The sequence below is a fragment of the Cyphomyrmex costatus genome, unplaced genomic scaffold, assembly GCF_001594065.2.
Source record: "Cyphomyrmex costatus isolate MS0001 unplaced genomic scaffold, Ccosl1.0 scaffold390, whole genome shotgun sequence".
NCBI lineage: Eukaryota > Metazoa > Arthropoda > Insecta > Hymenoptera > Formicidae > Cyphomyrmex > Cyphomyrmex costatus.
In genome coordinates this window covers 77,470-103,238 of record NW_017278101.1, presented here as the reverse complement: position 1 = coordinate 103,238, position 25,769 = coordinate 77,470, and the positions used below count along the sequence as shown (strand labels likewise).

General features: G+C 33.4%; 3 protein-coding genes across 4 annotated transcripts; 2 read left to right on the top strand and 1 right to left on the bottom strand.

The window, feature by feature from the left end:
- Positions 1-233: 233 nt before the first annotated feature.
- Positions 234-7,303, top strand: LOC108776847 (dynein, axonemal, intermediate chain 2). The gene is made up of 11 exons (XM_018543578.1): positions 234-413; positions 491-652; positions 735-993; positions 1,066-1,319; positions 1,391-1,550; positions 1,999-2,191; positions 2,264-2,399; positions 2,475-2,621; positions 2,997-3,212; positions 3,307-3,369; positions 6,933-7,303. Exons 1-11 carry the CDS (start codon positions 234-236, stop codon positions 7,212-7,214), a joined length of 2,052 nt encoding a protein of 683 aa, XP_018399080.1. The 3' UTR covers positions 7,215-7,303.
- Positions 7,304-8,929: 1,626 nt separating this feature from the next.
- On the top strand, positions 8,930-14,609 carry LOC108776843 (jouberin). The gene is made up of 6 exons (XM_018543573.1): positions 8,930-10,421; positions 10,856-11,001; positions 11,299-11,655; positions 11,828-11,983; positions 12,645-13,102; positions 13,622-14,609. Exons 1-6 carry the CDS (start codon positions 8,930-8,932, stop codon positions 14,607-14,609), a joined length of 3,597 nt encoding a protein of 1,198 aa, XP_018399075.1.
- Positions 14,610-16,026: 1,417 nt separating this feature from the next.
- Positions 16,027-21,690, bottom strand: tapas (tudor domain-containing protein 7 tapas). 2 transcript variants are annotated; one of them, XM_018543553.1, is made up of 17 exons: positions 21,608-21,690; positions 21,244-21,461; positions 20,913-21,073; positions 20,481-20,589; positions 20,002-20,271; positions 19,833-19,841; positions 19,583-19,726; positions 19,160-19,501; positions 18,900-19,091; positions 18,572-18,829; positions 18,117-18,371; positions 17,701-18,033; positions 17,375-17,595; positions 16,999-17,197; positions 16,799-16,908; positions 16,571-16,722; positions 16,027-16,480 (listed from the first exon to the last, which is right to left on the bottom strand). In XM_018543553.1, the coding sequence occupies exons 1-17, from the start codon at positions 21,687-21,689 to the stop codon at positions 16,233-16,235; spliced, it is 3,303 nt and encodes a 1,100-aa protein (XP_018399055.1). In that variant the 5' UTR covers position 21,690; the 3' UTR covers positions 16,027-16,232. The 2 variants fall into 2 exon arrangements, with proteins under 2 accessions (XP_018399055.1, XP_018399056.1); XM_018543554.1 differs by lacking the exon at positions 19,833-19,841.
- Positions 21,691-25,769: the final 4,079 nt, after the last annotated feature.

Here is a 25,769-nt window from a genome sequence, read left to right as displayed (position 1 = left end):
TGTTTAATTGACTATTCACTTTTCGTGAAATCATAGACTGGAACTATGCAGAAGTGTTTTTTGTTATGACTTTTATAACATTATTGTGCTGATAATAATTAAAACGTTTTGTGCCATTAAGTATTTCTTAATAAGTGTGAAAAATAAAATTTTGATATCCAACACTAAAATTTGTAAAAGTGAAAGTATCCTAGAATCGTGTATTTCCCTACATATAGTTATCTTTATACACAATGGATTCGGAGTATGCTTATACAAAGAAGAGAATGCATTTTGGAAAGAGCTGCAATTTTTCCGACTTCGACAAAATAGAAGTGGAAATGCAATCGAATCCGGCGTTAATGAGTAATTATGTTAGAATGGATCCCGTGACACACGCTACGCAATGCAGTAAAGTCTTTGCGGTTCACGAGGTAAAATCATAATTTTAATAAATGACATTTGTGGAAAAACATTTAGCAAAATTTTTATACATAGTGTACATGTTAAGGTAAATACAACTACTGCAACGTACAGGGATAATAAAATGTTTCATTATGAGGGTGGCTGGCCGAAGGACATAAACATGAAGGATCTAGAACAAACAGTCAGATATAGACGTAAGATCGAGAAAGATGAATTGTATATTCATACAATGCTTCAGCTGCTACCTGTAACATCTCTTTTGTCGTTCTTTTAAAGCTATTGGAATATTTTTATATATATAGAATTATTCATAAGACATTTTTTTCAAGTCAATGGAGCACTGTATTTTGCAAAACAACGCTTGCAACATTTATGAAGAATACTTCGCCGATGTGGAAGCGATTCCACTGATACAAAGAGCTTTTTCGCGCACAGTGAACGTTTACCGCGATCCTTTAACGATGAAACGGCAGATCACTCATCTATCGTGGTCGCCAGACCAAGGTAATCGCTTTGCGGCTAGTTATTGCAACGTTGATTTTAAAAAAACCTTCAGCAGCAATTACACGTCGTACATCTGGGAAGTAGGTACGTTGATAAAAGCAGCCGAGATTGAAGCTAATTGATCGTCGATTATATTTATGAAAAATTATTCCATAGAAAATCCGAATAATCCTTACATAACGCTAAAACCTTTTTGTCCGATCCTGACGTTGGAGTACAGCCCTAAAGATAGCAACACCTTGATAGGTGGTCTGATAACTGGACAGGTGGGTTGCTGGGACATTCGAAGAGGTCCAGAAATGATAGACATCAGTTCAATTGAGTTTAGCCATAGAGATCCCTGTGATAAAACCCTTTGGATTAATTCCAAGACTGGTACCGAGTTTTTTAGCGCCTCGAAAGACGGACAGGTATAATCTTGTTCAATAGCGATCGTATCGACAATGAGTCCGTATATCGGGATACATGTTGTTTGTTGTAGATAAAGTGGTGGGATACTAGAAAGTTGCAAATTCCAACAGAAACTTTAGTAATAGATTTATCGAAACCGGAAAATCAAAATGTGGACAAAGCTACCGGTATCTCGGCTCTTCAATTCGAACCCTCGATGGGAACCCGTTTTATGTGTGGCTTGGAAAACGGTATAATAAATATATCATTGTTGAGAAAATTATATGTTTAGATACTATTTAAACAATTATACTTCGACATATATAATTTTGTGATAATTTATATACAAGAAATATTCACTAAAAAATTCAAAGTGAAAAAAAGATTGAGTGTTATGGAACTTTTTTTTTTTTAATTTGAAAGATCGCAATACACATTTAAATACACGGCACATAAAATTCCAAAGTAATAAAAAATAGAAATCTAAATGCAAAAAATAAACTAACGTTCGATAAACAAATTTAATTATACATTTTTATGAAAAAGAAATAGATCAATGTTATAACAATAAGAATAGTTTTGTTTCTTACACTGAAAAGAAATCTTAATTTCAAATAAATATTTTTTGTATGTATTCAAAAAAATTATTTCTTTCATTCAATGAAAATTTTTTTGAAATTAAGATTTTTTTCAGTATAGGTATGGTAATATCGGGAAATCGCAAAGGTAAAACGCCCGGTGAAAAAATTGCAACTAGATTTAGAGCTCAGTATGGACCGGTTATAAGTCTGGAGAGAAACCCAACGTTCGTAAAAAACTTTTTGACGGTTGGTGATTGGACCTCGAGAATTTGGTCGGAAGATTGCAGAGAGTCTTGCATAGCATGGACGCCGTATGTTTAAATGGGATAATGAAACCTTTAAAAAACTATAATCTTAATTCTTATTCAATGCCAAATCTTTAGTGGTCATCGAGACTTTTTAACGGGTGGTGCATGGAGTGCTACGCGTTTTTCTGTGTATTATCTGATTAAAGTTGATGGAACTTTAGATGTGTGGGATTTTTTAATTCAAGAGGACAGCCCAGTTCTCAGTGTAAAAGTATCTAATTATTATTATAATTAGACGATCGCGTGGATAGTGTAAATAAATTTTAACGATATAATTCGTTCGAAGGTTTGCGATGAAAGTTTGACCTGTTTACGACCGCATGAGCAGGGTCAACTGGCTGCAGTGGCGAATAAAAAAGGTTCGACTTATCTGCTCGAATTTTCAGAGGCTTTAACGGCCAATCAAAAGAACGATAAACTGCTATTAACTGCGGTAAATATTAGATTTATGAAAAAATGTACTTTGTCTATTATCATAAGAATTATAAAAAAGAAGAATATATCTCGTTACATAAACCTCTAATGACGTATCTAATTTATAATATTAATATTATTATATAATTGATCATTTGTTATTATATTTTAATTGTTTAATTACGAATTTTTAAAATTTGTAGATAATATTATTTTAAACATACATATATCTTGATAAACCATGCGACGTAATGTGTGAACAGAATAGTTTATTTCTAATTTATCTTAATGTATAGCGCAAGGAAAATATCTATACATATATTTTGCGAGGTTTCGTTTCTGGTATTATAATTCAATATGGTAATATTACGTCGAATTATATTCATTTCTCTAGCTTCTCGATCGTGAAACACGTCGCGAGAAGGTAATAGAAGCAAAAAACAGGGAACAACGATTGAAAATGAGGACTTTGAAGATGCATGGCGAGTCAGATTTTATTGATGCTTCCCTGAAACCAGATGAACGGGAAGAGTCTAAGGAATCTTCTGTCGGTTTGAAGAATGCACTGATAGTGCAATGCGAACAAGAATACGAAAATATAATTAATGCGGTAAGAGGATTTCTGTCATTTAACGATAATAAACTATATAAAATTCTGCGCGAACACAGATACATTTTTAAATCCGATTATTATTATACTACAGGAATTAACGCGACAAACGGAAGCAAATACCGTTGAACTGAATAACAATGTGATGCAGAATGGTGCGATTATAAATTAAGCTAATTAAGTGTAAGTTAATGTATGTAATTTAATTATGAATAATTAACATAAGATATTTTTGCCTGCTTTAATTAGATTATCACATATTCACATTATAAGAGATAAATATTCTAAAAGAAAGTACTTTTTGCTAAAATAATCGAAGAACTAAATATACGTTAAAATAATAAATTTTGTATTTTTAATATTAACCCTTTGTTTGCAATTTTATTCTTTCTGTCTGCAATTTGAGTCTTTTCTCCAGCCCAAGGTTTTATACCTTGAAAAAAATGAAAAATGCGGAAAGGACAAGAATTCTTGTCCTTTCCGCATTTTTCATTCTTTTTCTTGAACTTTTTCTAGCTTTCTTGCTTGCTTTCTTTGCCCTTTTTTCCTCCCTCGATTTTTTGTTTCTGCTTTTAGACATTGTAAGCGAGCGGTTCACTCCCATTTTCAGTTCACTAAATCGACCAACTAACTATTCAGGCAGATGTGTCTCTCTTCAGAGCTTTGTTATAATAAAGTTTTCACTGAATGGTAATAGTACAGATCAAAATTCTTATAGCTTAAGATTAATCAAATATTTTCATTTTTTATTCATACTGATTGGATAATTAGTTAATAGAAAAAAAAATCATAAAGAAATGTTTAGTCATTTTTTATCTCAATTTAAATTAAATATTTTTTATCTCAAAAACTATTAATCTTATGAAAAAAGTCTAAGAAACAAAAAATGCTTATTTTGATCCAATTAAGTTTACAGAATCTTCATTCGAAGATTTTGTAAACAAAAAATTGTTCTCAACTTAACAATCACTTAAAAAAAAGTCTATATAAATATTTTCTTGCAGAATAATATAAGGAATTGAATTAAATCAGTTCCAGCTACTAAAATTTTGGTTGGTCAGTTAATGTATTTTCTAATCGACTCGTTTGGGGGTAAACCACTCGCTATTGGCAGAAAAAAAATGTAGGAGGTACTTCGGGATTATTTCACGAAACATCTCTGTTTACATTTTTTCTCCTCTCAAATTCTTGACGCTCAAATTAAAGTCAGTCTGCAGCTTGACTTGTGTTTAACAAGAACATTTGCTGATGTCTTGTTTCTAATTCTACATTCCTTTACAATTACATAACAGGTAAGTGTATGAGTCGAATCAAGTTCTATTTGAACAAGTCGGAATCTAGTAATAAAGTAGAAAATTGTGAATAAAAATTTCAAGATCTCTGTGTGATTTTTAAAAATTTCCAACTGATTGTTAGATATTAATATCATATATACATATATTATTAGGGGGTTGCATTAAAAGCCACTGTTTACGTTTAAATAGCTGTAGCTGTGTATGCTATAGAGATATCTATTTATACTTATGTCATTTTAAAGTAATATTTTATACAGTGTAAACATTTTCCATTAAAATTCAGTCAGCAGACACCATCCTTGTTTACACATGTGCTTTTTTATGACTGAATTAAGAGGACACTGGAGTTACCGATGAAACACTCATTTCGTATTTCTCATTTCTTTTTCCTCTCGCCGCTCCAATTCCAACTCACTCGGAATGTCGGAAAGACAAGGGTATGCTCTTCCCGTGGTATACTACTGCGCAGATTTAGAGTAGTGTGGAAATAGAACATCATCGACTATTTTCGAAGCAGTTCGAGAAGATCCGGTTTCGCAAAACAACGCCATTGTGGTTGATTGTGGTTATAAAACTTTTTATAAGGTGAATTTTGTGTATATTTTTGTAAAAAATTATATTTTCTCGTGAAAGATGAAGTGTGCAGTTAAGGTTGCTGTAATTATTATTTAAAAACAGTAAAGACGCCTGAAGAATATATCATATTTATTCGTTCAAATTTACCATTTATCGATGACGTATGTTGGTTTTATATGTGACGTAATGGTCTCTATATGCGCAAGAGCCACGAAACTTCGTGGCAAGAGCATACCCTTGTCTTTATACCATGGTAGACAGCACGCGGCCGATGGATGAGCGCCGACAGAGAGCATAAGCGGACGGTAAAAAATCGACTTCATCAACCTCGATTCGGCCGTAGCTCCAGCATTCCCTTAAAATCACTTAAAATGGAACGCGAAGAATCGTTTTTCCGAAGTGTACTTTTGTACTACTTTGATTTGAAAAAAAGTGCAGCTGAAACTCATCGATTGCTTGTAGAAATTTATGGTGAATCTGCTCCATCCGAAACATTATGTAGAGACTGGTTTCGACGATTCAAAAATGGTGACATTCACGACAAACAACGAACAGGCTAGCCGAAAAAGTTTGAAGATGAGCAACTGCAAGCTCTATTAGAAGAAAATCCAACTCAAACACTCAAAGAATTGTCTCAACAACTCGAAGTCAATCAAACAACTATTTCACAATGTTTACGAGCTATGGGAAAAATTTGGAAAGAAGGAAAATAGCTGCCACATAAATTGACCGAAAATGCCACTGCTAAATATTGTTTAAACAGCCAGAAAAGTGGAAAAAATAAGTCATAGCTTCCAAAGGGAAAATACATTGATGAAGCTATTCATATATATATATATATATTTTTTGTCATTGAAATAAATACTTAAATATAAAAGAAAACAGTGGCTTTTAATGCAACCCCCTAATATATGGAACAATTCGAGAATTTCATATTTTTTATTAAATTATTATCGTTCGATTCTTCGTAAGAAAAATGACACAAGTCGAAATTTTTTGAATTTTGTATTATGTGCGGATTATATTCTCGCTCGGAAGTCAGCACGGAGAAGGTATATCAATATTTTTCCAAAAAAAATGGTAAAATCAAAATAGAAATTGTAACATCATAATTAATATTTACATTATTTCTAAAAAATTTTAAATGAACTTAAAATAAGCAATTTATGATTACCTCTATAATTGTAAGTTATGTTTATAATGCTGCTATAATAAAAAATTAATTTTAAAATTTATGCAGTTTTTTTTCTCTCTCTTGAATAATATTGTTTATATGTGTCATTTATCTTGTTGGAGTACGATAAATCTTGAATTTATCGCAACATTTATTATTATTACAAAACTCATTTTTGTCTTGTATAATTTTCAAGTAATAATAATAATAAATTTTTATGGTCCTCGTAAGGTTACAATATTATCCTTATATACAGTCCGAAACATAAACATTTACATATTTCGTATCATTAATCTATTTACACTCTTATCATACTTTTTTAGCCTAAGCTTATTTATTGTCTTTTCTTTATTTCGCATCTACTTTAAATCTTTTCATTACTTTCTCGCTCTAATCGCTACTCTGTCTTTTTTTCTCTCTACTTCCTTTTCGACCTCCGTCGCATTTGCATACCTCTTTACACTTCTGGTAGCCTCCCTCCTCTCATCTTCCCTTAATTTTCCAGTAATACTTAAATTTATAAGTAATGTAAAATGTTTAACAGCGCGAAGTGTTTATTAAATCAGCGATTTACTTAATAACTAAAATTGTTTTTTCAATTTATTTTGTATCATGTATATGTATATTGATCTTTAATTAATTTACTCAAGAATTTTTTTTTTGTTAAATAGAAAGAGAAATATGTATCCCGCGCAGAATTCGTATGATATGCAGCTCGATTTAAAAATACTTTTCGAGTTACCACGATCGAAACAAAGGCGGATGCTAGGGCACCATTTATATCCGCTGGTTTATAACGTACATCCGAATTTTATGCCTCACAAGCTCACGGATATCCTACTAGATCTCAATTCTATTGACGTATTGATTTCTATGATAAATGATGCCGAACTCTTCGATCAAAAACTCAAGTATGCTGTCAACGTGCTTCAAACTTATTATTGTATATCTAGATGAAAAATACCATCGAGAAGCCACCACAACGTAGTTGTCATATGTATCTAATTCGTAGTCATATATATTTTATATTTCATAAAATAATTTAATAAAAGGCTCAACAAGTATAAAAATTTATACTTTAATCATTTTAAATTAAATGTTTCCCTCTTTCCTTTCTCTTTTTTCTTATTATATTGTAACTTTTTACTATTTACTGTAATAATGCGCGATATGAAATAATATAATACGTGAAAGAGAGAGATAATTATTTAATAAAGTTTTTTAAATTGTATTTTATTTTTTCATTTTCTTTATTTTTTCCCTTTTTTTTTTATATTTATGTTGTATAGTTAGGATTATTTACTTATTTACTATATGAGCCAAAAAACTTTTTCCCCATATTATGTAATGAGAAATATTTTTTTCATAAATAATTCAGCAAATATAACTATAATTTAGCGAGAGAGTAATATTGAAGAAACGGGGATTAATTTGTTAGAGCCAGAAGTACATATCTCTCGCAGACAATTGTTCCTAAACTATTATTCTGCAATAAGTTACCATTATTGTGCTTAAAAAAGTCCATTATTTATTTTCTCTTTTCTTTAGTACGTGTCTGAATCAAAAGTACATTAAAAGACTATTACATACATCACTTTTAACTTTTCTACTGTTTTCTTTGTTGCGATTTATCTTCCTGACTTTTACTTTTTTAGGTTTTGCGAATATATCTATTTTTTATTTTAAGTGGAGAAAGTGGATAAAATTTAAGAATAGTTTGCAAAGCTATTATGTATAGGCTATTTATGTACACGCAACCTTTTTTAAGACCATTTTTACAAGGTTTATATTATAGTTTTAGAAACTGAAAGCAGATCTTTCGGGCTGCTATAAAATAGAAACTGTGCAGATTATATTTTTCTGACTATATACGAACTGGCAATTCGCAATTGTGGACCGCGGATGCATCACTGACATACAACAAAAAAATAAAATTAAATAAGTGCAATTTTTTCGGTTTGAGATTGCATAAAATTAATTTCAATCGAGAATTAAAAGGCGAGTTTTGGATTAGAAAAAAATAAAAGATAAGGATATCAGTAACCTTGTAATTATAAATCATAGAAATTTAGTGGATTGAAATGCTAATGAACTCGATTATGGAGCGTATATTACAAGGAGAAATAAAAGTAATTTGTCGAGTAAAATATTAAAAGGAGCTCTCGATCGCGGCAGTAATTATTATTTTTTATCTCATCGAATTTTATCGTACAAGTGCAAGCATTTTGTATTAAAACGCATGCAGGAATAATTTGCACAAAAATTGCATGAGGAAATGCATGAACGGTTTGAGTTCTCGGTTCGTGGTCGCCGCTGTCGTTCCCGTATATCGATCGATCCATGCTGAACATAATCACTCCCACACCTGGTGTGCCGTCTGTTAGTAACACGGTTCTCCTCACATAACAAACATAGTTACGTAGAATTTATACATCGCGAGTAAATTAAGTTTATATATATATATATACGTGAATATTAATGGAGATTGCAACGAGGACAGAATTATTTTCTTCAGGGCTGTGATGATATCACGTAGAGTGTATTCGCAAGTATTATAAGTGATCGATCGGCTCGCACAAGTGGAACACACGCGATGTTCTCTCGTACACGACCTTCTTTTTCTCAGCAGTGAGCGTCAGCTGCAGCTTCAAGAAACCCGCGAAGTCGCAGAAATGGCCAAGTCCACCGAGTCTACGAGAGGTAGAAGATTGAGGAGATCGCGCAACGTTTCCTCTTTCTTCGAAGAATCGACGGAGGACGCGGTGCCGCCGAAGACGACGATAAACGTCCTCGTGGACGTTCACAACGGGGGTGAAAGTTCAAGACAACGACAGCAAGACAACGAAAATGATATTACGATCGATAAGGAGATCAAACGATCCTCCGAACGATCTTCCCAAAGTTCTAAAGCTTCTTCACGAGCGAGCGAAGGGCCTCAGAATCGTTCCTCCGATCGCAGGAGTTCCTCGAAGGATCTTCCCAAACATGACGATTTGTTGGTGGAATCGTTAGATCTGATAGAGGAATTCGAGGCTCCGAGAAAAAGGGACGAGTCTCTCGAAGAAAAACCACGACGCAGGAAGCAATGGAGCACCGTGGTGAACGTGACGAACGAAACGGAAATAGACTCGAAGAGACCACCGCGGAAACGCTGGTCCAAGGACGCCGGGGTGATCCGATTACCCGAGACGAGCGATGACGCGTCCCCGTTGATCGAAGACACGCGTAAAACGCCGGTACCAGCACCGCGAACCACCTTGCGGCGCAGTGACGTCCTCTTCGACAATCCAGCGTTCGTGTCCGATAACGAGGACGAGGTGCTCCGGATCGAGACTGATCACAATCGGGAGAGTACCAAGATTGAATTGAGAAAAATGAGCGATCGCTCGAACGTCGAGGACGTGGACGACGCTGGGATTCTGTCCAGCGGTTCTTCGAGGAGGCATCGACAGGAATCGGTGATGAGCGAACGTCTCGCGGTGGACAGTGACGATCGTTCTTCGAAGGCGAGATTTTCGGAAAGTCGAAGGATTAGCGTTGGAGAACTCGGTTCGTCGGCGAGTCTGGAGAGGATCACTGATGTTCGATCGAGCTCGATCGCCTCCGAGGAACGAGTCCCCAGCGGCCGGAGATCCAAGCCGAAAACGAAGCGCGATCAATCCAGGAGGAAGGAGCGACCGTTGTTCAAGAAGAAGGAGATCACTTCCGGCGAAGACGTGCCGGTCAGCTCATCTGCGAGGGATGCGAATTCAACGACAGAGACGGATGCAAGGGTGAGAAAGAAGAGGAAGAAGAAACGTAAACAGGAAAAGGAGAAGGAAGAGGTGAAGTTTATCTCCGTGACGATTCACCGGGCTGACGTGCTGGAAGCCGATTACGTGAACGTGAGGCGACCGATGGTCAGAGTTCATATCGTGGACACTCGCACGGGCTCGTATCTGAAAAGCACGGAGAACAGCGGTACGTATCTTCAGCCGATGATCACCGGCAAGTTTGACTTCAAGAAGAATAGGTCGATGATACCTGTCTGGGAAGAGGAGCTCATCTTTGAACACAACTTCGACGCGATCATGAGGCGCGAGGATAACGAACAAGTGGTGCTACTTTTCGAGATTATAGAGCTTCTGAGCTTCGCCGACGCGAGCATCAGTTACGACAAAATTGGTGAATTTCTGCTGAAATCTTATAAGTATATAATATCATTTATAGCTATGTTTGGTAAGAAAGTAATAATGAGAGTGCATAAGAGTTAATTATCTAATTGTTCCTTTTTATTGCAATTTTATATAAGAGTTTATTTTTTCGTTTCTTCTGTAAATTAATTAATTATTTTATTTACGTTAAAAGTGATTAACATAAGATTACATGTTTTTGAAAAAATACGGATAACAATATAGTAATCACATAAATTCTCAAGAATAGAGATTTGTTAATATTGAACAAATCGAGAACCAGAAATAAATTAAATAAATTATTCGATTGTAAATGTTATGAATGTATATAATATTTGTTGTAATATTATACTCTTACAATTTTGTTTAAAATTGCATCGAGTTTTTTGCTTGCAAAAGATCTATACTAATAATTCAGCAATTCAGGTAGCGAGGGATGCTGGAACAAAATCGCCTGGGCATTTCTTAAGCCCGTAGGAGCCAATAACATTCTTCATACGGACAAAAAAGTACGATTGCAACTTTACAAGCCGAGACGGACTTTTAAAAAGTACGGAAGGCAAAAGTGCGAGGTATTTACTATTTATTACTTGAGCGAATTGCTTTGATATTTTATTTCTTTAGTTTCGGTACCGCCAATATTTTTACACTTTCTACACATTTAACTAAAAACTGTCCATGCGTTTTGCATGTTATATATCTTTTAACGTCTCTCTATTGTTTGGGTCCTTTAAAAAGCTAGACGGAAGTCGACAGCATATAGACATTGAATTCTATTTTGAACAAATAGGCATAGTTTGTCGCAAAAAAGAAAGATCGTATAACTTTTGGAATGCGATTTTCATTTTTATTTTTTATTTTACATATAGGTTTATGACTGGTGGCGGTCGAACAATAGGGACAAGTATCCCAGCAGTCTCCTGGTAACGGTGACATCAATCCCACCGCCGAAACTTCAATCAGTTCTTTATGAAAAGCTGCCAATAAACGATCTCCTAAATGATTCGCAAAACGATTTGCGGGATCTTTCAAAATGTACGTCGGAGTCGATAGGTCTTCCTAAATGGGCGCGATTAGCGGCTCAATCTTGCAAAATCCCGAATGAGAAGATGTTCGAGACGGAAGTGAGTGAAAGAGGCTGTTTCTACGTCGCCTTCAGCAACGACGGCAAGTATCTGGCTTGCGTCCATTCCGAGGAGTACTATTACCCAATTGTCGTTTACGAGGTGCGTCAATTATATCACAGATACCGCAAACAAATGTAAAGGAGAGGAGAATGAAAGAAAAGTGTGAAAATGATAGTGAAATTTCTCTGAGTTAATAAGATCGTGAAAATTCAGTTGTTTTTATTTGTGTTCATATTGCTATCAATTATGTTTACTATTATTTCGATTTCAGGTCGAAACCAGCAAGATCCATGTTCGATTTCTCGGTCACAAGGCTTTCGTGTACTCTCTAAATTGGTCCAACGACGATCATTGCCTGTTGTCGGCGTCGGCAGATCAAACGGCACGTATCTGGGACATTCGCAATCAGATCGTGCAGCACATCGAAGTAATTATCCACATCGAACAAAAATTCCTAATAAATATCTAAACATCTGTTATAAAAATTCAAAACATTTTCTATTGGACGTGTGTATCTTTTTATAGATGTCTATCAGACATCTATAGGTTCGCTTACTTTATTTGATTTATATTCAGTGTATTATATAAGTATTTTTTTGGAAATTATAGAAGCAAATATAATTCAATAAGAATTAAGAAAAAGTATTATATTTTTAAATATATATCTATAGCGAATTTATCGACAAATTTAAATAATATATAAAACTTGGTTTTAAATAATTAAAATCATGGAGATAACATGAAATCCATTAGACATTCAACAAATATCCATGAAAATAGTTACCTTTTTAAAGTTACAAAGAGATTCCAAGATTAATTTTTAATTATAAGCTTCTTTCAATTTTTTAAATATCTAAAACTGTGTGTATCTTATTGTGATAACAATAAATGCGTTTTGATACATTCGCATTAATTTTTTCTAATAGGTATTTTTATATTTAATTAAAAAACTTGTCAGATTACGTAAAATTGTTTAAAACGTAACCATACGTAGCAAACCTTCTTTAAAATGTATTGTTGAAAGAACGTATATTAAGAGGAAATTTGTGTATAATATAAATGTACACAACAAAACAAATTTATTGCAGGTGCTACCACATCCTTCGTATGTCTATTGCGCCAAGTACGGGCCCGGCAATGCGACGATCGTGGCGACAGGATGTTACGATCGAATCGTTCGCATCTGGGTGAACGACAGGAGGTCAAGGAAGCGAGAATTGAACCAGGAATTGGAAGGTCACGAGGGTTTCGTCAATTCGATGGTCTTTCAAAAAAACGGTAACTTGATTACCGCCGACAGCGTGGGATTGATAATTCTTTGGACGATCCGTATAGACAGTAAGATATCATCGAAGAGGACGGAGTGCATCTTGAGAAAGATAAAAATCCGCGAGATCGAGGGTATCGTTATCAACACGATCGTCTTGCATCCCCTCGAGTCTAGACTCCTCGTACATTCAAGAGACAACGGCCTGCGAATGCTGGATCTTGCGACCGGTGTGGTATTGCAAAAGTATAAACGGCTCAACAATCAAAGGCACGTTGGGTGAACACTTTTTATGCATTCTTGACATTCGCGTTCTCAAACACACACACACTGCAATTAATTTTATTTATGTCATATATATATATATCACATGATATACGAAGACAATGTTCAATATTGAATTCGTTCCTTTTTTTGTTGCTTTCTCTTTTCCATTTTTCACAACTTTTTTTTCGATACGTTAATTTTCTTCCTTATTCTATTTTTCTCCTTTTTATTTTTTTAAAATTCATATCTTCTTTTTTTCTCTCTTTCTTATATGCCTTTATGTGCTCTCATTTAAATTTAAGTTTACTTCACACTTTTTTCTGTATTTTTTCTCAACCTTTTTTTATTCTACGTCTATAGCTCTGCTTCTCAACAGATTTTTCAAATCTCTGTTACACTTTACATTTGTTTTACTATTATTGCTGCTTCTCGTTCTGTCCCACTTTCTCGTACTGTGGTTCATTTTATAATTATATTTTCTGTTTGTTAATTCGATCTATCGTGCGAGTCTCTCTTCTTTCTTATTTATAGAATACAATTGAAAGCCTGTATATCTCCCTGCGGTGGATTTGTTATATGCGGTAGCGAAGATTCCATATTGAATATCTGGAATTTGGAGACAAGTAAACTCGTAGCAAAGTACACGAATAATGGACGTAATTCGGCTAAGATGATTGTTACCTGCGTGGATTACCATCCCTACGATCACGTTTTGGCATACTCGATATTCGGTAGTCCTACGCCAGTACATGTTTTGAGATACAATAAAGACGCTAGTGGCAACGACGTTGGATTATATCTTACGGAAGATGCGTCGCAAAATCGGGGTAATGAAGTGATCTTGAATGCCTCGAGTTGCCCTCGACAGAGTAAACCTAACGCAACAGGGAGAAAGAAAATGCCCCCTTTGCTTCATCATTTAACAACCGATCACACGACAATACAAATCGAAAATAATGATCATGGACGACTGTGGACAATGCCGCACTATTCGAGAGAAATGGAGCGAAATTGGAGAAAGAAGAGCTGGGATCGGCTTCACAATATTATTGAAAAGATCGACTCAATTTTATTCGGGAATTCAATGCTTTTTGAAGACGTCGCCGAAACCAAACAGAGTTCCAGCGCGACTGAACGTGGTGATACTTGGACCAACAATACATCCAATATCGCTCTTCATCGAGATATGTTTCTCGAAGATCACGCCGTGAACTCCGCAAAATCTCATGACGATCTCGGAAATGGTAACACCACACGGTCTAGTTTTACGACTGTATCCAAGAGTCCGGATCATTCGTTTGATTTTCGCAATTCGGTAGCTGCGTTCGAAAAAGCAGATATGTCGTCGCGCATAAGCTCCCCAGACAGCGCGGGTACTTATATCGTAGAAATGTCGAACTTCAATAAAAACGTCGAAGTTGCTGCCATAGCTGAAGAGAAAGATTCCGTCCAAACGATTGAAAGCGATAACTCACGGATTAGCAATGTTACTTTCCTCATAGAGAATGAACGAGCGTAAGTGATATCATTTCTTACACCTCCTTTCAAGTTGAATTTTCTTATGTTTGGTCCCATTAATATGATGTGTTCTTCTATCTTCAGCGTATTGTACAATTTTACCAATATATTAGCATATTTTATATTTTATTTATTTATAAAAAAAATTAAATGCACGTGGAAAAAATTATACATAAACTTTATTTTATGCTGTAACTTTAGTCAGCAGATAAATAGAAAAATAAAAATATATTCATTACAAATAAATCTTGTGAGAATTTCTAATGACACGCTTACAATATGGCGAAGAAGTAACCCAATCCAGGTCAGATCACGTATCAGAAGCGATTAATCGTATAATGTTCGACATATGTGTTGTGTGTGTGTGTATGTATGTATGTGTATATATTATATATGAATATACACATATAGAAACTATACATGTATAGATGTAATTTCTTTATTTATAGATATATGGAATGCTGTTACTTAGTTAATTAATGTATTATACACAGCCAATCTTTTGTCATTAGACAATCATACTGTTTCGTTTAATATATATCGTGAATTAGCTGCGAACGACAAAAATTAAAAGGGATACAACATATTATTAAAGAATACTCGACATAAAATTAATGTCTTAAAGAAATACAACAAAATTATAATAAAACTACTTTGTAAATAAACTGTACTTTGTTACAAGATCAACGGTAATTACATATCTATTCATGTGTAATAACAAAAACTTAATTCATAACGGCAAACGTTAAAAAAAAGCTAATGTAATGCGCGTATAATTGTATACAAACCATTATATGAAAATGAGTAGTTTCATCGAAAAGTTCTGTCAATATGCGTGTTATCTATTTTGCTTGTATTTTTTGATATTTAAGAAAAAAGAAAATTTTTAGATAACAAAACTGACAAATTTAATTAAAACTCAAAATAATCATTTGTTATTCTATTTTAACGCCTATGTGCGCAACAATCCGTAATCATGACGTCATGGAAAAAATAAAACTTTATAAGGAAACCCATTGGAAATATCCCTCTCTGATTTTGAAGAGCTCTGAAAGTTTTCTAAACAAGATTATACGATACAAATTTTTTTTATATCTAATTAATAAAAAACACACTTTTAGAGAATGCAACACCTTTCGAAGAAAATTTATTGTCTTTCAAAGAAAATTAAAACTATAAGAAATAGAAAAAATATTTAAAATAGTTTTAAGAGTACTTAATGATTGTAATTAAAAAAAAATAAGAAATATTATTTATACACATTTTTTTAAATTATATTATAAAGTACTTTTCAAACTATTCAATTTTTCTTCAAAACATATTTTTCTATCGCTTCGAAAAAAAACCAAGTTTCTTCAAAAGGATGTTTGCATCTCCTGAACATGTGATTGGATCTTTATAAAAAAATACGTGTTGCTTATTTTTGTTTAAAAAACAACATAATCAAAGCTCACCAAAATCAAAGGGAGATATTTTCATAGGTTTTTTATTAAAAATTTCATTGCGTCGTTCTTTCATGACAAGTTCATAGATATAGAAGCGATCCATTATCACGGCATTGTAGGATAACAACAACATACTCATAAAGAAAAAAATAGATATTTGTATCGACTAATGTAACCGGCTAAGAAGGAAGACCTTCAACTCCTTCGATATATTTGGCACGCTTTTCTTCTACTAATAAGTTATCAATGTATATGTCTTTTTCAGTGCTGGTGTCAATCAGTTTTAAACCCAACATGGTACCATTGACTGGCGAGAGATTGTCAAATACTGACTCCATGATTATAGAGACAAAATTCTTCTCAAGTACTAAATCCTTAAATTTGACGCAGTCGGTTACCGTCCAGTCAACATTTACAGGCTCTATTCCTAATCAATGTTAAGTCATTGTTAGAACTACTTGCAAGAAGTAATATAAGAGTTTAAGTTACATTTGTAACACAAAAAACTTTTTCTTACCAACGAGTTTAGCCTTTACTGCTTGATATGGTAATTTCATGAATTTACTCGCCAATGGTTGCAAATTATTGGAAGATATTATCGTCACATCGCCGTAGTCACAGAAATATACAGATACTTCATTAACACTAATAATATCAGTAACATATACTCTAAAATAAATATGTTATTTATGAACCATTATATTATTATATTCTTATTTATATTGCGAAATAATGTATTGCATACCTATACCATTCATTTTGGAATTTTCCTGCATAGAGTTTGCTTTCACTGATAGACTCCAAAGGTGTATTATCGTTTGTATCATAGTATTGTCGTAAGTCCATCATCATTTCCTGGAGATGAAAAAACCAGCGTCAAAATATATTTAATTAATTAAATATATTTAACATACCCTTAAAAAATTCTTATTAATTTTTACATACTCTTAACTGGCTAGCATTGTTCAATGGTTGTACAATAAAATGTCCTGGATGCGCAACCAATGTTACATGAACGTCAAAATACTGACCGATGTCTGAAATTACAGGTGGATTCAATTTGCCGACGATCTCGGGTGCGCGAGTATTCTTGCGATCCAATCGTTTCTTGGACTTGTTATTATTATTGCTATCATCGTTGATTCTACACAAACATAATAGAAGCTCGTTTAATGAAATTTATAAAGCTAGTACAGTTATAAAAACACCGAGTTCTATAAATAAATATATAGCAAAAATGAAAGATAGGAATATAAAATATAAAGACCAAACATACACATGGCGATAACATAGTTCATAAAAAAACTGGCAAAATGTTTACTTTGATAGTTCGCTGGTATAAATTAGCGATGTATTTATCGAAGCCAACATATTACTCGGTCCAACTCTTTTAAAAATCTCTACTATTGGAATTCCAGAATTGGTGATCCTAATAACTCTCGCTAAAAGCATATCTGTATCCGCAACTAATTCATGGAATCTTGCCACGAATCTCTTGTTGTACATTGACTGGTCAATATTGTGCAGAAAGATCAGCATTGCCTAATTTTTTACAAATGAATACATGAATGTAAGTTTTATCTTCACGAAAAATTGAAGAAATATTAAATCCGATGTCGATAAAAAAAAAAAACAATTTTCTCATACCTGTGGAGGGATGCACTGTACAGCCTTTGATATTCTGTTTATGTGAAATAGATTTTCTATTGGTATAGAAATAGTTTTACCAACGTCAATCAGAGATACCATTACGTTTTGCTCGTCAAGAATATTAGTTACTCTCGCCCTGTATAATTGCAAATTCCACTTCGCAAGGTACGTTTTCGTAAAGTTAATCTCATTCGCCATTGTATTGTTTGTAACAAGTTGCAACATATTTTCGTTATTCAATACAGTTTTGATGAACGAATTTAATTGCGCATAAACTTTACCATGTTCGTCTATGTGCGTGATATTTAATTCTTCGATTAATTGTCCCACCTGCGAAAGACGGCCGATATATCCGAAGGCAAAAAAGGATCGCAGTAACAGAAAATCGTGATAATAAATAAAAAAACAATTACACGCATTTTGGATATTAGTTCTTTATCCATGATCTCCAAAATTTTGTCAACTAGGATTTGGTTCACATCAATATCTTCTTCCCCTTTGCTGGTATCGCAAAAAGTTGCTGTTACGTATGAGCCGTATTCATCGCTATCCATACCATGTATTTTCACGTAAAATAATTGATCGATTAAAAGATAATTTTCGATCTCCGTTACTAACTGGACACAATCACGGAATTCCTTTAATCCATGAAGACCTACTCTCATAGCCTATATAAAATAGAAACATACATAAAATAGAATCAGATTATGTACGTTCATGCCCGTTTGCGATATAGATTTATTTCAATCTCGGTTCCCAATGTACTTTTCACCGTTTTCTAATTTCTAGAACTAGAAAAAGATGAAGTATAAATTGAATTTAAATTAAAGTCAATCTATAATGGCAGAAGTGGGAATTAAATAGTTACTTGAAATGAAAGAGAGTTGAATCTCTTATCCAAAGGATGCAACACGTCAGATTTATATTGCTCTACGTATCCCTCGTCAATAAAGAAAACCGTGGCGATTCCGGTTTCATTGTTATAATCTGTACACTGAACTCGATGCCAATAATTTTCCTCGAGTACGGCATAAAAATCGCCAGGCACGCATGCCGCGGACGAGGTGGATTTACTTATTTTATCATAATAACTTGTCATTTCGTTTGTCATATCAACAAATTCGTTCTACAAAACAAGATAAGTGTTAGCCCGTAGAAAAAGATGAATCGATAAACGATACAATTAGAATACTTACATTGTCATCGCCTAGTCGAACCCAAATTTCAACAGTATTTACAACGTAAGTAACATATACTTGCCAAATGAGTGCTTCAGGTACTGGCAATACAGTGGGCGTGGCAGGCCCAATCGGATTCAATTGTATTTTCTTGTTAGTTAGAAGAATATTCTCAGGAATATTCTTGGATGCGGAATTACTGTCCAACCGCTAAATAAAAAATACACAATGCACATTTTCTTATCGACAAATAAAATACAATGCATATTGTATATTACTTTCAAAGTCGGAGAATGTAGGCACAGTATCATGGAATCCCCAACACCTTTTTCTTGATTTATATCTATGCAGTCTTCAATAATTGTTTGCCAATTGTGGGGCAGAGCCTCCCCATATTGTTCGTTGTAATATTCCGGTAATAGATGCATGAAGACTCCACTATGATGCGTGGTTATAATATTTAAAATGCGTTTTTTAATCAATTTCGTATCGACAGTTGTTACTTCAGAACTCATCGATTCCTTAGCAAAATGTCTCAAAGCTAAACGTGCTGCCATTTTCTCGGCTTCCTCTTCAGTCGCTGCGTCCTCCGGGTATGTGTGAAATGTATGCTCACCAGCCTATAAGATTCATCGATCAATGTAGAAAATTATATCATTCAATAATATATATTTACATATGTATACAATCGATATATTTACTTTTACACTGGCATAGATGGTGACTTTAGCAGAATGTTTCTCTTTCTTTGAATACATTTTATATAATGGTAGTGGCATATTTAACATGTTAGCGAGAACTTCCAACTCTTTCCGAGAATCAAGAGCCTCCGATGGCGGTGCAACCTGCAAGAATTAATAAACTTTCACGAAAGGCGAGTGAGTGTATAATTTAATATAGACCACTGAGAATTTAAAATTAAAAAAACTGTTTTTTGTTTTGTTCTTTTACCTCTTCATCCTTCAAGATTGTAAGTGATAAAACAAATACAAAATTAATTTAAAACTAAATTATTTCAAAACAAATTATTCATATTGAAATATTATAAATAATATACAATATCTCATTTTACAATTATGTCTCATACAGTAATGTTTTAGTATATAAATTATATTCTTACCTGTGGACTATCAAAAATGGGTGGAACAGATGTATAACCATTGTTGTAGTTATTAATTGGTGGTAAAGGTATTTCAGGAGGAGTAATTCTGAGCCTGTCGCTTAATTTTGAGGTTTTCGCTTCTACAGTCTTTGGCTTTTGATTTATCACAGACGAAGCTGTATTGTCATTTAATACTTCAGTTTTTATATTATCTTTAACAGTTTTATAATTATTAACACTTTGGTTTATAGTTGCTACACTTGGAATTGTCACCTTATCAGTCAGTCTCTAAAAGTATAATTAATAATGATTTATCAATAGTTACAAATTACTTCAAATTTTAGTAATCTATGGCTGCATTTGTGTTTTTGTCGTCAACAATCTTTCAAGCCCGTTGATTGATTATAGAATAGAGAAATTCAAAGACCTCTTTGTTTTGCATACATTTGTCGTACGAAAAACGCACAAATGAAATAATATCCTAAACCTGCACTCACTTTGGGAAAAGTGGATATAGTCGGAGAACTTGGTGGTGTAGTGAAACTCGGTTTCGTGTTATTGAGCGAATATGGACACTGTACTATATTTTCCATAAGAGGTACAGGTCTAAAATAGGATTATAAATATATAAAATTATTTACATCTCTTACACGATACACACACATGCACGCACGCACGCACGCACGCACGCAAATAAATGATTTCAATCGATCTCTCAAATTAGTGTTTGTAATCAAATCATTTAAAAATTAAAAAATTGTAATTAAATCAGGAATAGAGAGCAACATATCAAACGAATATTAAATGTTTAAATAAATAAATTACTTAAAAATAAACTTAACTCATTACTTATCGGTATTTATTATAGATACGGTTATTTTTACTTTAATAAAGAATACTCTTAGATCAAGTTTAAATATCATAAGTACCTGGTAACATTTGTGTACGAGTTATTCTTCTCGGGTGTTGATCTAGTAAAGGAACTGTGAGAAGTAGTAACATAATTACTTCTAGCAGGCTGAAAACCACTGTTGAAATTATTATTTTTAAAACCAGACGAAAAACCTTTCGCATGTCGGGGTGGAGTCCACTAAAAAAGATTCTATAATTAATCACAGTAAATACATAGTTGAATTGTTTGAGCTTCAACATTAAGGCAAGCGTGTAGTAAATAAACTGATACAACGTATACTATAAAATAATCAATGTATGTGTACATGACAGTTATTTTCTAGGAAATATGAAGTATTAATAAATTACTTTTTTTGGTTGCGGTCGTATTTTTCGTCGTGTACTCTTCTGTCGCGAAACTAATTTTGTAAGATGCGCCGATGTTTTCGAAGGTAGCGCTTCCACAAACAGTTCTCCATTTCTTCTATTCACTGTAACATCTGGTATATTGCGTACGAAAGCCTCGACAGAAGAAAATCCAAATTGTTTAAAAGGTAATAGTTCTCCTGTTATCATACGATAGTCCGCTACAAAGTAAAAATCAAGAATTACTATCAGTCTTTCAGGATGATTAATAGCACATAAGTAAAATATAGAAATATTTATTAGTAGATTGTAAGCTCCATAACTATGTTTATAATTGCGCTTTGCAGTAAGAATTAATAATATTTACTCCTTAAATTGTCTAGTTTGATACCACCCTTGCATGATATCACACATGACCGCAACTTCCTTATTACTTCGTCTAGGTCCATTGTGATTCTCTCTTATAAAAGAGAGATCACAGGTAGACGTAGTTAAATTTCAGTTATTTCGACTGATGATCTACAACAGATTTTAATAAATGTTAATGTATATAATTAAATTGTACGATAAAGGTATGAATCTCTGTATTATAACATTTTCAACAAAAAAATAAAATTCCAGAAAAATTTGCATTATGTACAACAAGAATCCAAGCCACAAACAAATATACTCTGGCATGAACAAAAGCAAAAGAACATATTCACATAATGATGACAAATAATCTTAATGGGCTTTCTGCAATAAGTTATCAACTAAACTTTAGTCATATACCATAAGAAATTGACCATTCATAGTCAAATGTGAGAAGAATAATCAACATATTAAATTCTTAGGGCTTAAGATTTAAGCTCAAGTAATGGCTTGTTGTAGAAAGCATTAAGTTTAAGTAATGACTTATTGTAGAAAATCTATAAGATATATTATATATGTTAGTTTTGGATATCAGTAATCATACTTGCATGTTAAACTTTTTCGACATATATTCTTCAACGTCAAGTAAAATATAAATGTAACTTGTAATAAAAATCTGATAAAAATAAACTAGAAGGAATTATTCACAAAAATCATTTATTTTATATTTATTACTAGTAAACAAACAAAATAAAAAAATGCATTATACATTTAAAAAAATGATGTTATATCAACAGTATTATTTTGATTAAAAATAATCTTGTTAATTTTTACAACATTAATAAAACAAATATTTTATTACAACAAGATAACATGTTTGTTTTATTTTAATTATTACAATATATTAATAAAAATTTAAATTAAAATGATGCTGATATTTTTTTTCAGTGTACACATTTCTCGTATATGTAATTAACTGTCGTTAAGGCACATTAATTTTACTTAGATGTCATATAATAAATAAATAATATAACAATATAAAAGATATTATAATAATAAAAATCCTTATCCTACATATAATTCATATAACATTTATATATCTCTATATCATTCCTTCTTAAAAAAAGCTCTCTACAACTCATTTTCTCTTTAGATAAGAGAAAGGCGGAAGAAAAACCACAAATGAACAAATAGTATTTCTATTTCCAAATAACTAGCATTCCCTAAAGCACACACAATCCCAAGTTTGCTCTTCACAGTTTACACACCTTCCCTAATATTACTTATTATTTGTTAATATTACCTTCTATTGTCTACGAAACACGCCGGACATTTAACGTCCAATTAAATCACCGGTAAGTATGCCCATCACCTACTTTTAGCTCAATGTCTGAAAGTCGCACTCGGCGGAAACGCGCAGCTAAAAACAAACTTAATGAACTGCAGTCCGCGTCTCTGCACGACGTACGTGCACCATGAAAACACAGAACTGTCGCTTGAATGAACAGTGTTTCGGGCACAGACGAAATCGTGTTTCGGCGGCACGTAAACAAATACGACCTCGCAGACGAGGTGGGACGTATTCGCGTCTTCACATACTGCCATATGTCGCGTTCGGCGACGATCCGCGGAAATCGGGCATCAGGACAAGTGAAACGGTACCCCGCGACTACACCTACCAGGTCGCCACCAGGGACCAGCCGACTATTAGAACGGGGTCATTAGCGCGGGGGAGGGGAGGCGTATTAATGTATATACCTTCTCTCTTTAGAACACCGAGATTTCGTTCGACTGTTCGTCCCTGTCGTCGTCGTCGTCGCCACCGGGCGCCGACACCACCGCCGCTGCCGTGTGCTGGACGACGACGAACTCGGTTATCTCGATCGCCGCCACCCGTCCTCACAAAAGCGTACGTTTGAGATAGACCTGAGATTTAGGACCTGACCGGACGCGGTGTTTTATCGATATATTGATCGTACGTCTCTTGACGATTTCACGATCAATATGATCTCGAACCTCGGAGAAGACGTGCTAAACACAACCAAACACGACTGGCCGGACTGGCGGAATTGTCGACGTTTCGCGAGAGGCGCGCACTCGTGGATATATCTTTCGTTTTCGCTCTTTCACCGATCTCGCTCGCTTGCTCACTCTCCCGCGCAACGGTCAGCAACAACCGCAACAACAGCCGATTCGCTCGCTAACACTCGTCGAAGTGGGTCGTGACGCATCCGCCAATCACGTGCCTGCTTCCCGGAAATGCGAGCGGGTAATTACAAGAAAAGGTCGAGGAATGCATCTCCCGCGCGGTCAGGGTCCTTTCGAGTAGGAGTGAAAACAAGTGAAAATTGAGGAAGAGTTTCTCGCCCTTTTATTTCCGATGTGAAATTGGATCAACCTGCATGGTTGATCCAATAATCCTCGTAGCGAAGCAAATTAAAAACATTTGAAGTATGGATTTTTTTCACGCGCAGCGCGATGCAGTAGCAATGCGATTCAAATTTTTGAGATCGAACCAATTGAAGATACATCACCTCACGAACAATATTCGACTCGCAACAGCATTTCCTATCGCTGCGTGTTGCGCATATAAGCATCAGCTTTCTACATGTAGAAATAAGCAAGATATTGAAGAGCATTAAATTCAAACAAGTGCATTAAATTTATTATTTTATGTTCATGTATATCTAAATTTTGTTAAAATATATTTGATTTTATAATTTTTTTTTAAATAAATATATATATATAACTTTGAAGTTTATTGCAAAATACGTATTCCATTCTATATTTTTTCTCCTTTTAAGCCTTAATTCCACTAACGTAGAATTACGGTTCATTTTTTTCCTAGTTTTTACAACAAAAAAAGAAAAGTTAATTGAACAAAAGTTTGAACAAAAATCGAAATTTAAGTAAATGAAATAAATATCTTTGAAGTTAAAATTGCAAAATATGTATTCTATTTTCTCTCCTTTTAAAGTTCAATTCTACCAAAGTAGATTAACTTTAATCTCGGTTCAATTTATTCTTAATTTTTTTTTAATTCTTGGAACAAAAAAAAAAGGAGTTGAGTCAAAATTAAAGTTGAACTACCTCAGTAGACACTAATTCTTAATAAGAATTAGAATAAAATAACTAGTAAGTTAGATCGAGATTCAAATTAATCTTGGTTGCGCTCAGCAGAAAAAGCTGATCAATGAGCATTTAAATGATTCTTTAATATAACTGGTTTTTGCCTTTAATTTTTCTCTGGATCTAAGTGTAAGAATTAATCATTTAAAGAATTACTGAGTGTTCAATGATCAGTTTTCTTTGCTGAACGCAGTCATAATGCATAAGAAAATAAACCAAAGTTCCTCATCCTTCGTATCCGAATTTTAAGATTCTGATTGGTTGATTTTGTTATGCCTAATGATTTTCCCATGACAGTCGAAATTTCGCAAAAATCATACGATTAATCAAACCATTTAAGTTTAGCACATTATATAAGCTAATGATTCTAATTAGTCCTAGATTTACAAGATTCCAATTCATGGAAAAGCACCCTTATCATGCAAATATCTGCGCTTCTGTCTTCATCATTAAAATCATTTAATTCATAGTAATTACACAGATTGAAAGTGTGTATATATAAAAGCATAATACATATTGTCATACACACATATTTATAAGTACAAATTTTATATATATATATATATATATATATATATATATATATATACACACTTTTTCATATCTGTACAATCACACGCATTTAATAATATTGTATTGATAATCATTTATATTAATTAATACAATTTAATTTTAATCTCGGTTTAACTTATTCGGTAACATTTTCTTACTTTTTAAAACAAGAAAAATACGTTAAATTAAAATTGAAGTTAATCTACATTGACAGAGAAGACATAGTTAAGATAATTAAATTATCTTAAATTTAAATAAACGAGGAGCAAAAGTATTATAATAATATAAATTAAATAAGCATAAAATTTGGATGAGAGGCCGGATCTTCCTACCTCTTACGTTTTATGTATATTTTTAAATATATCTTTCAATTACAAAAACTATTCGACAGTAAACGACACAAAGTTTATACAACTGAAAAATGTATTTAAAAATGTACATAAAAATATTAAATATTATATTAATAAGCATCAAGATCTAGCTTTTATCGTACATAA

Excerpts from the sequence above, each read along its gene's own strand:
- tapas (XM_018543553.1), bottom strand. The coding sequence starts at position 21,689 with ATGGACCTAGACGAAGTAATAAGGAAGTTGCGGTCATGTGTGATATCA. Across the intron at positions 19,502-19,582 it reads CCATCTATGCCAGTGTAAAA|GCTGGTGAGCATACATTTCA; the intron begins GTAAATATATCG and ends TGAATCTTATAG. Across the intron at positions 19,092-19,159 it reads TACATTCTCCGACTTTGAAA|CGGTTGGACAGTAATTCCGC; the intron begins GTAATATACAAT and ends TTTTTTATTTAG.
- LOC108776847 (XM_018543578.1), top strand. The coding sequence starts at position 234 with ATGGATTCGGAGTATGCTTATACAAAGAAGAGAATGCATTTTGGAAAG. Across the intron at positions 1,320-1,390 it reads GCGCCTCGAAAGACGGACAG|ATAAAGTGGTGGGATACTAG; the intron begins GTATAATCTTGT and ends TGTTTGTTGTAG. Across the intron at positions 2,400-2,474 it reads GCCCAGTTCTCAGTGTAAAA|GTTTGCGATGAAAGTTTGAC; the intron begins GTATCTAATTAT and ends ATTCGTTCGAAG.
- LOC108776843 (XM_018543573.1), top strand. The coding sequence starts at position 8,930 with ATGGCCAAGTCCACCGAGTCTACGAGAGGTAGAAGATTGAGGAGATCG. Across the intron at positions 10,422-10,855 it reads CATCAGTTACGACAAAATTG|GTAGCGAGGGATGCTGGAAC; the intron begins GTGAATTTCTGC and ends TCAGCAATTCAG. Across the intron at positions 13,103-13,621 it reads AACAATCAAAGGCACGTTGG|AATACAATTGAAAGCCTGTA; the intron begins GTGAACACTTTT and ends TCTTATTTATAG.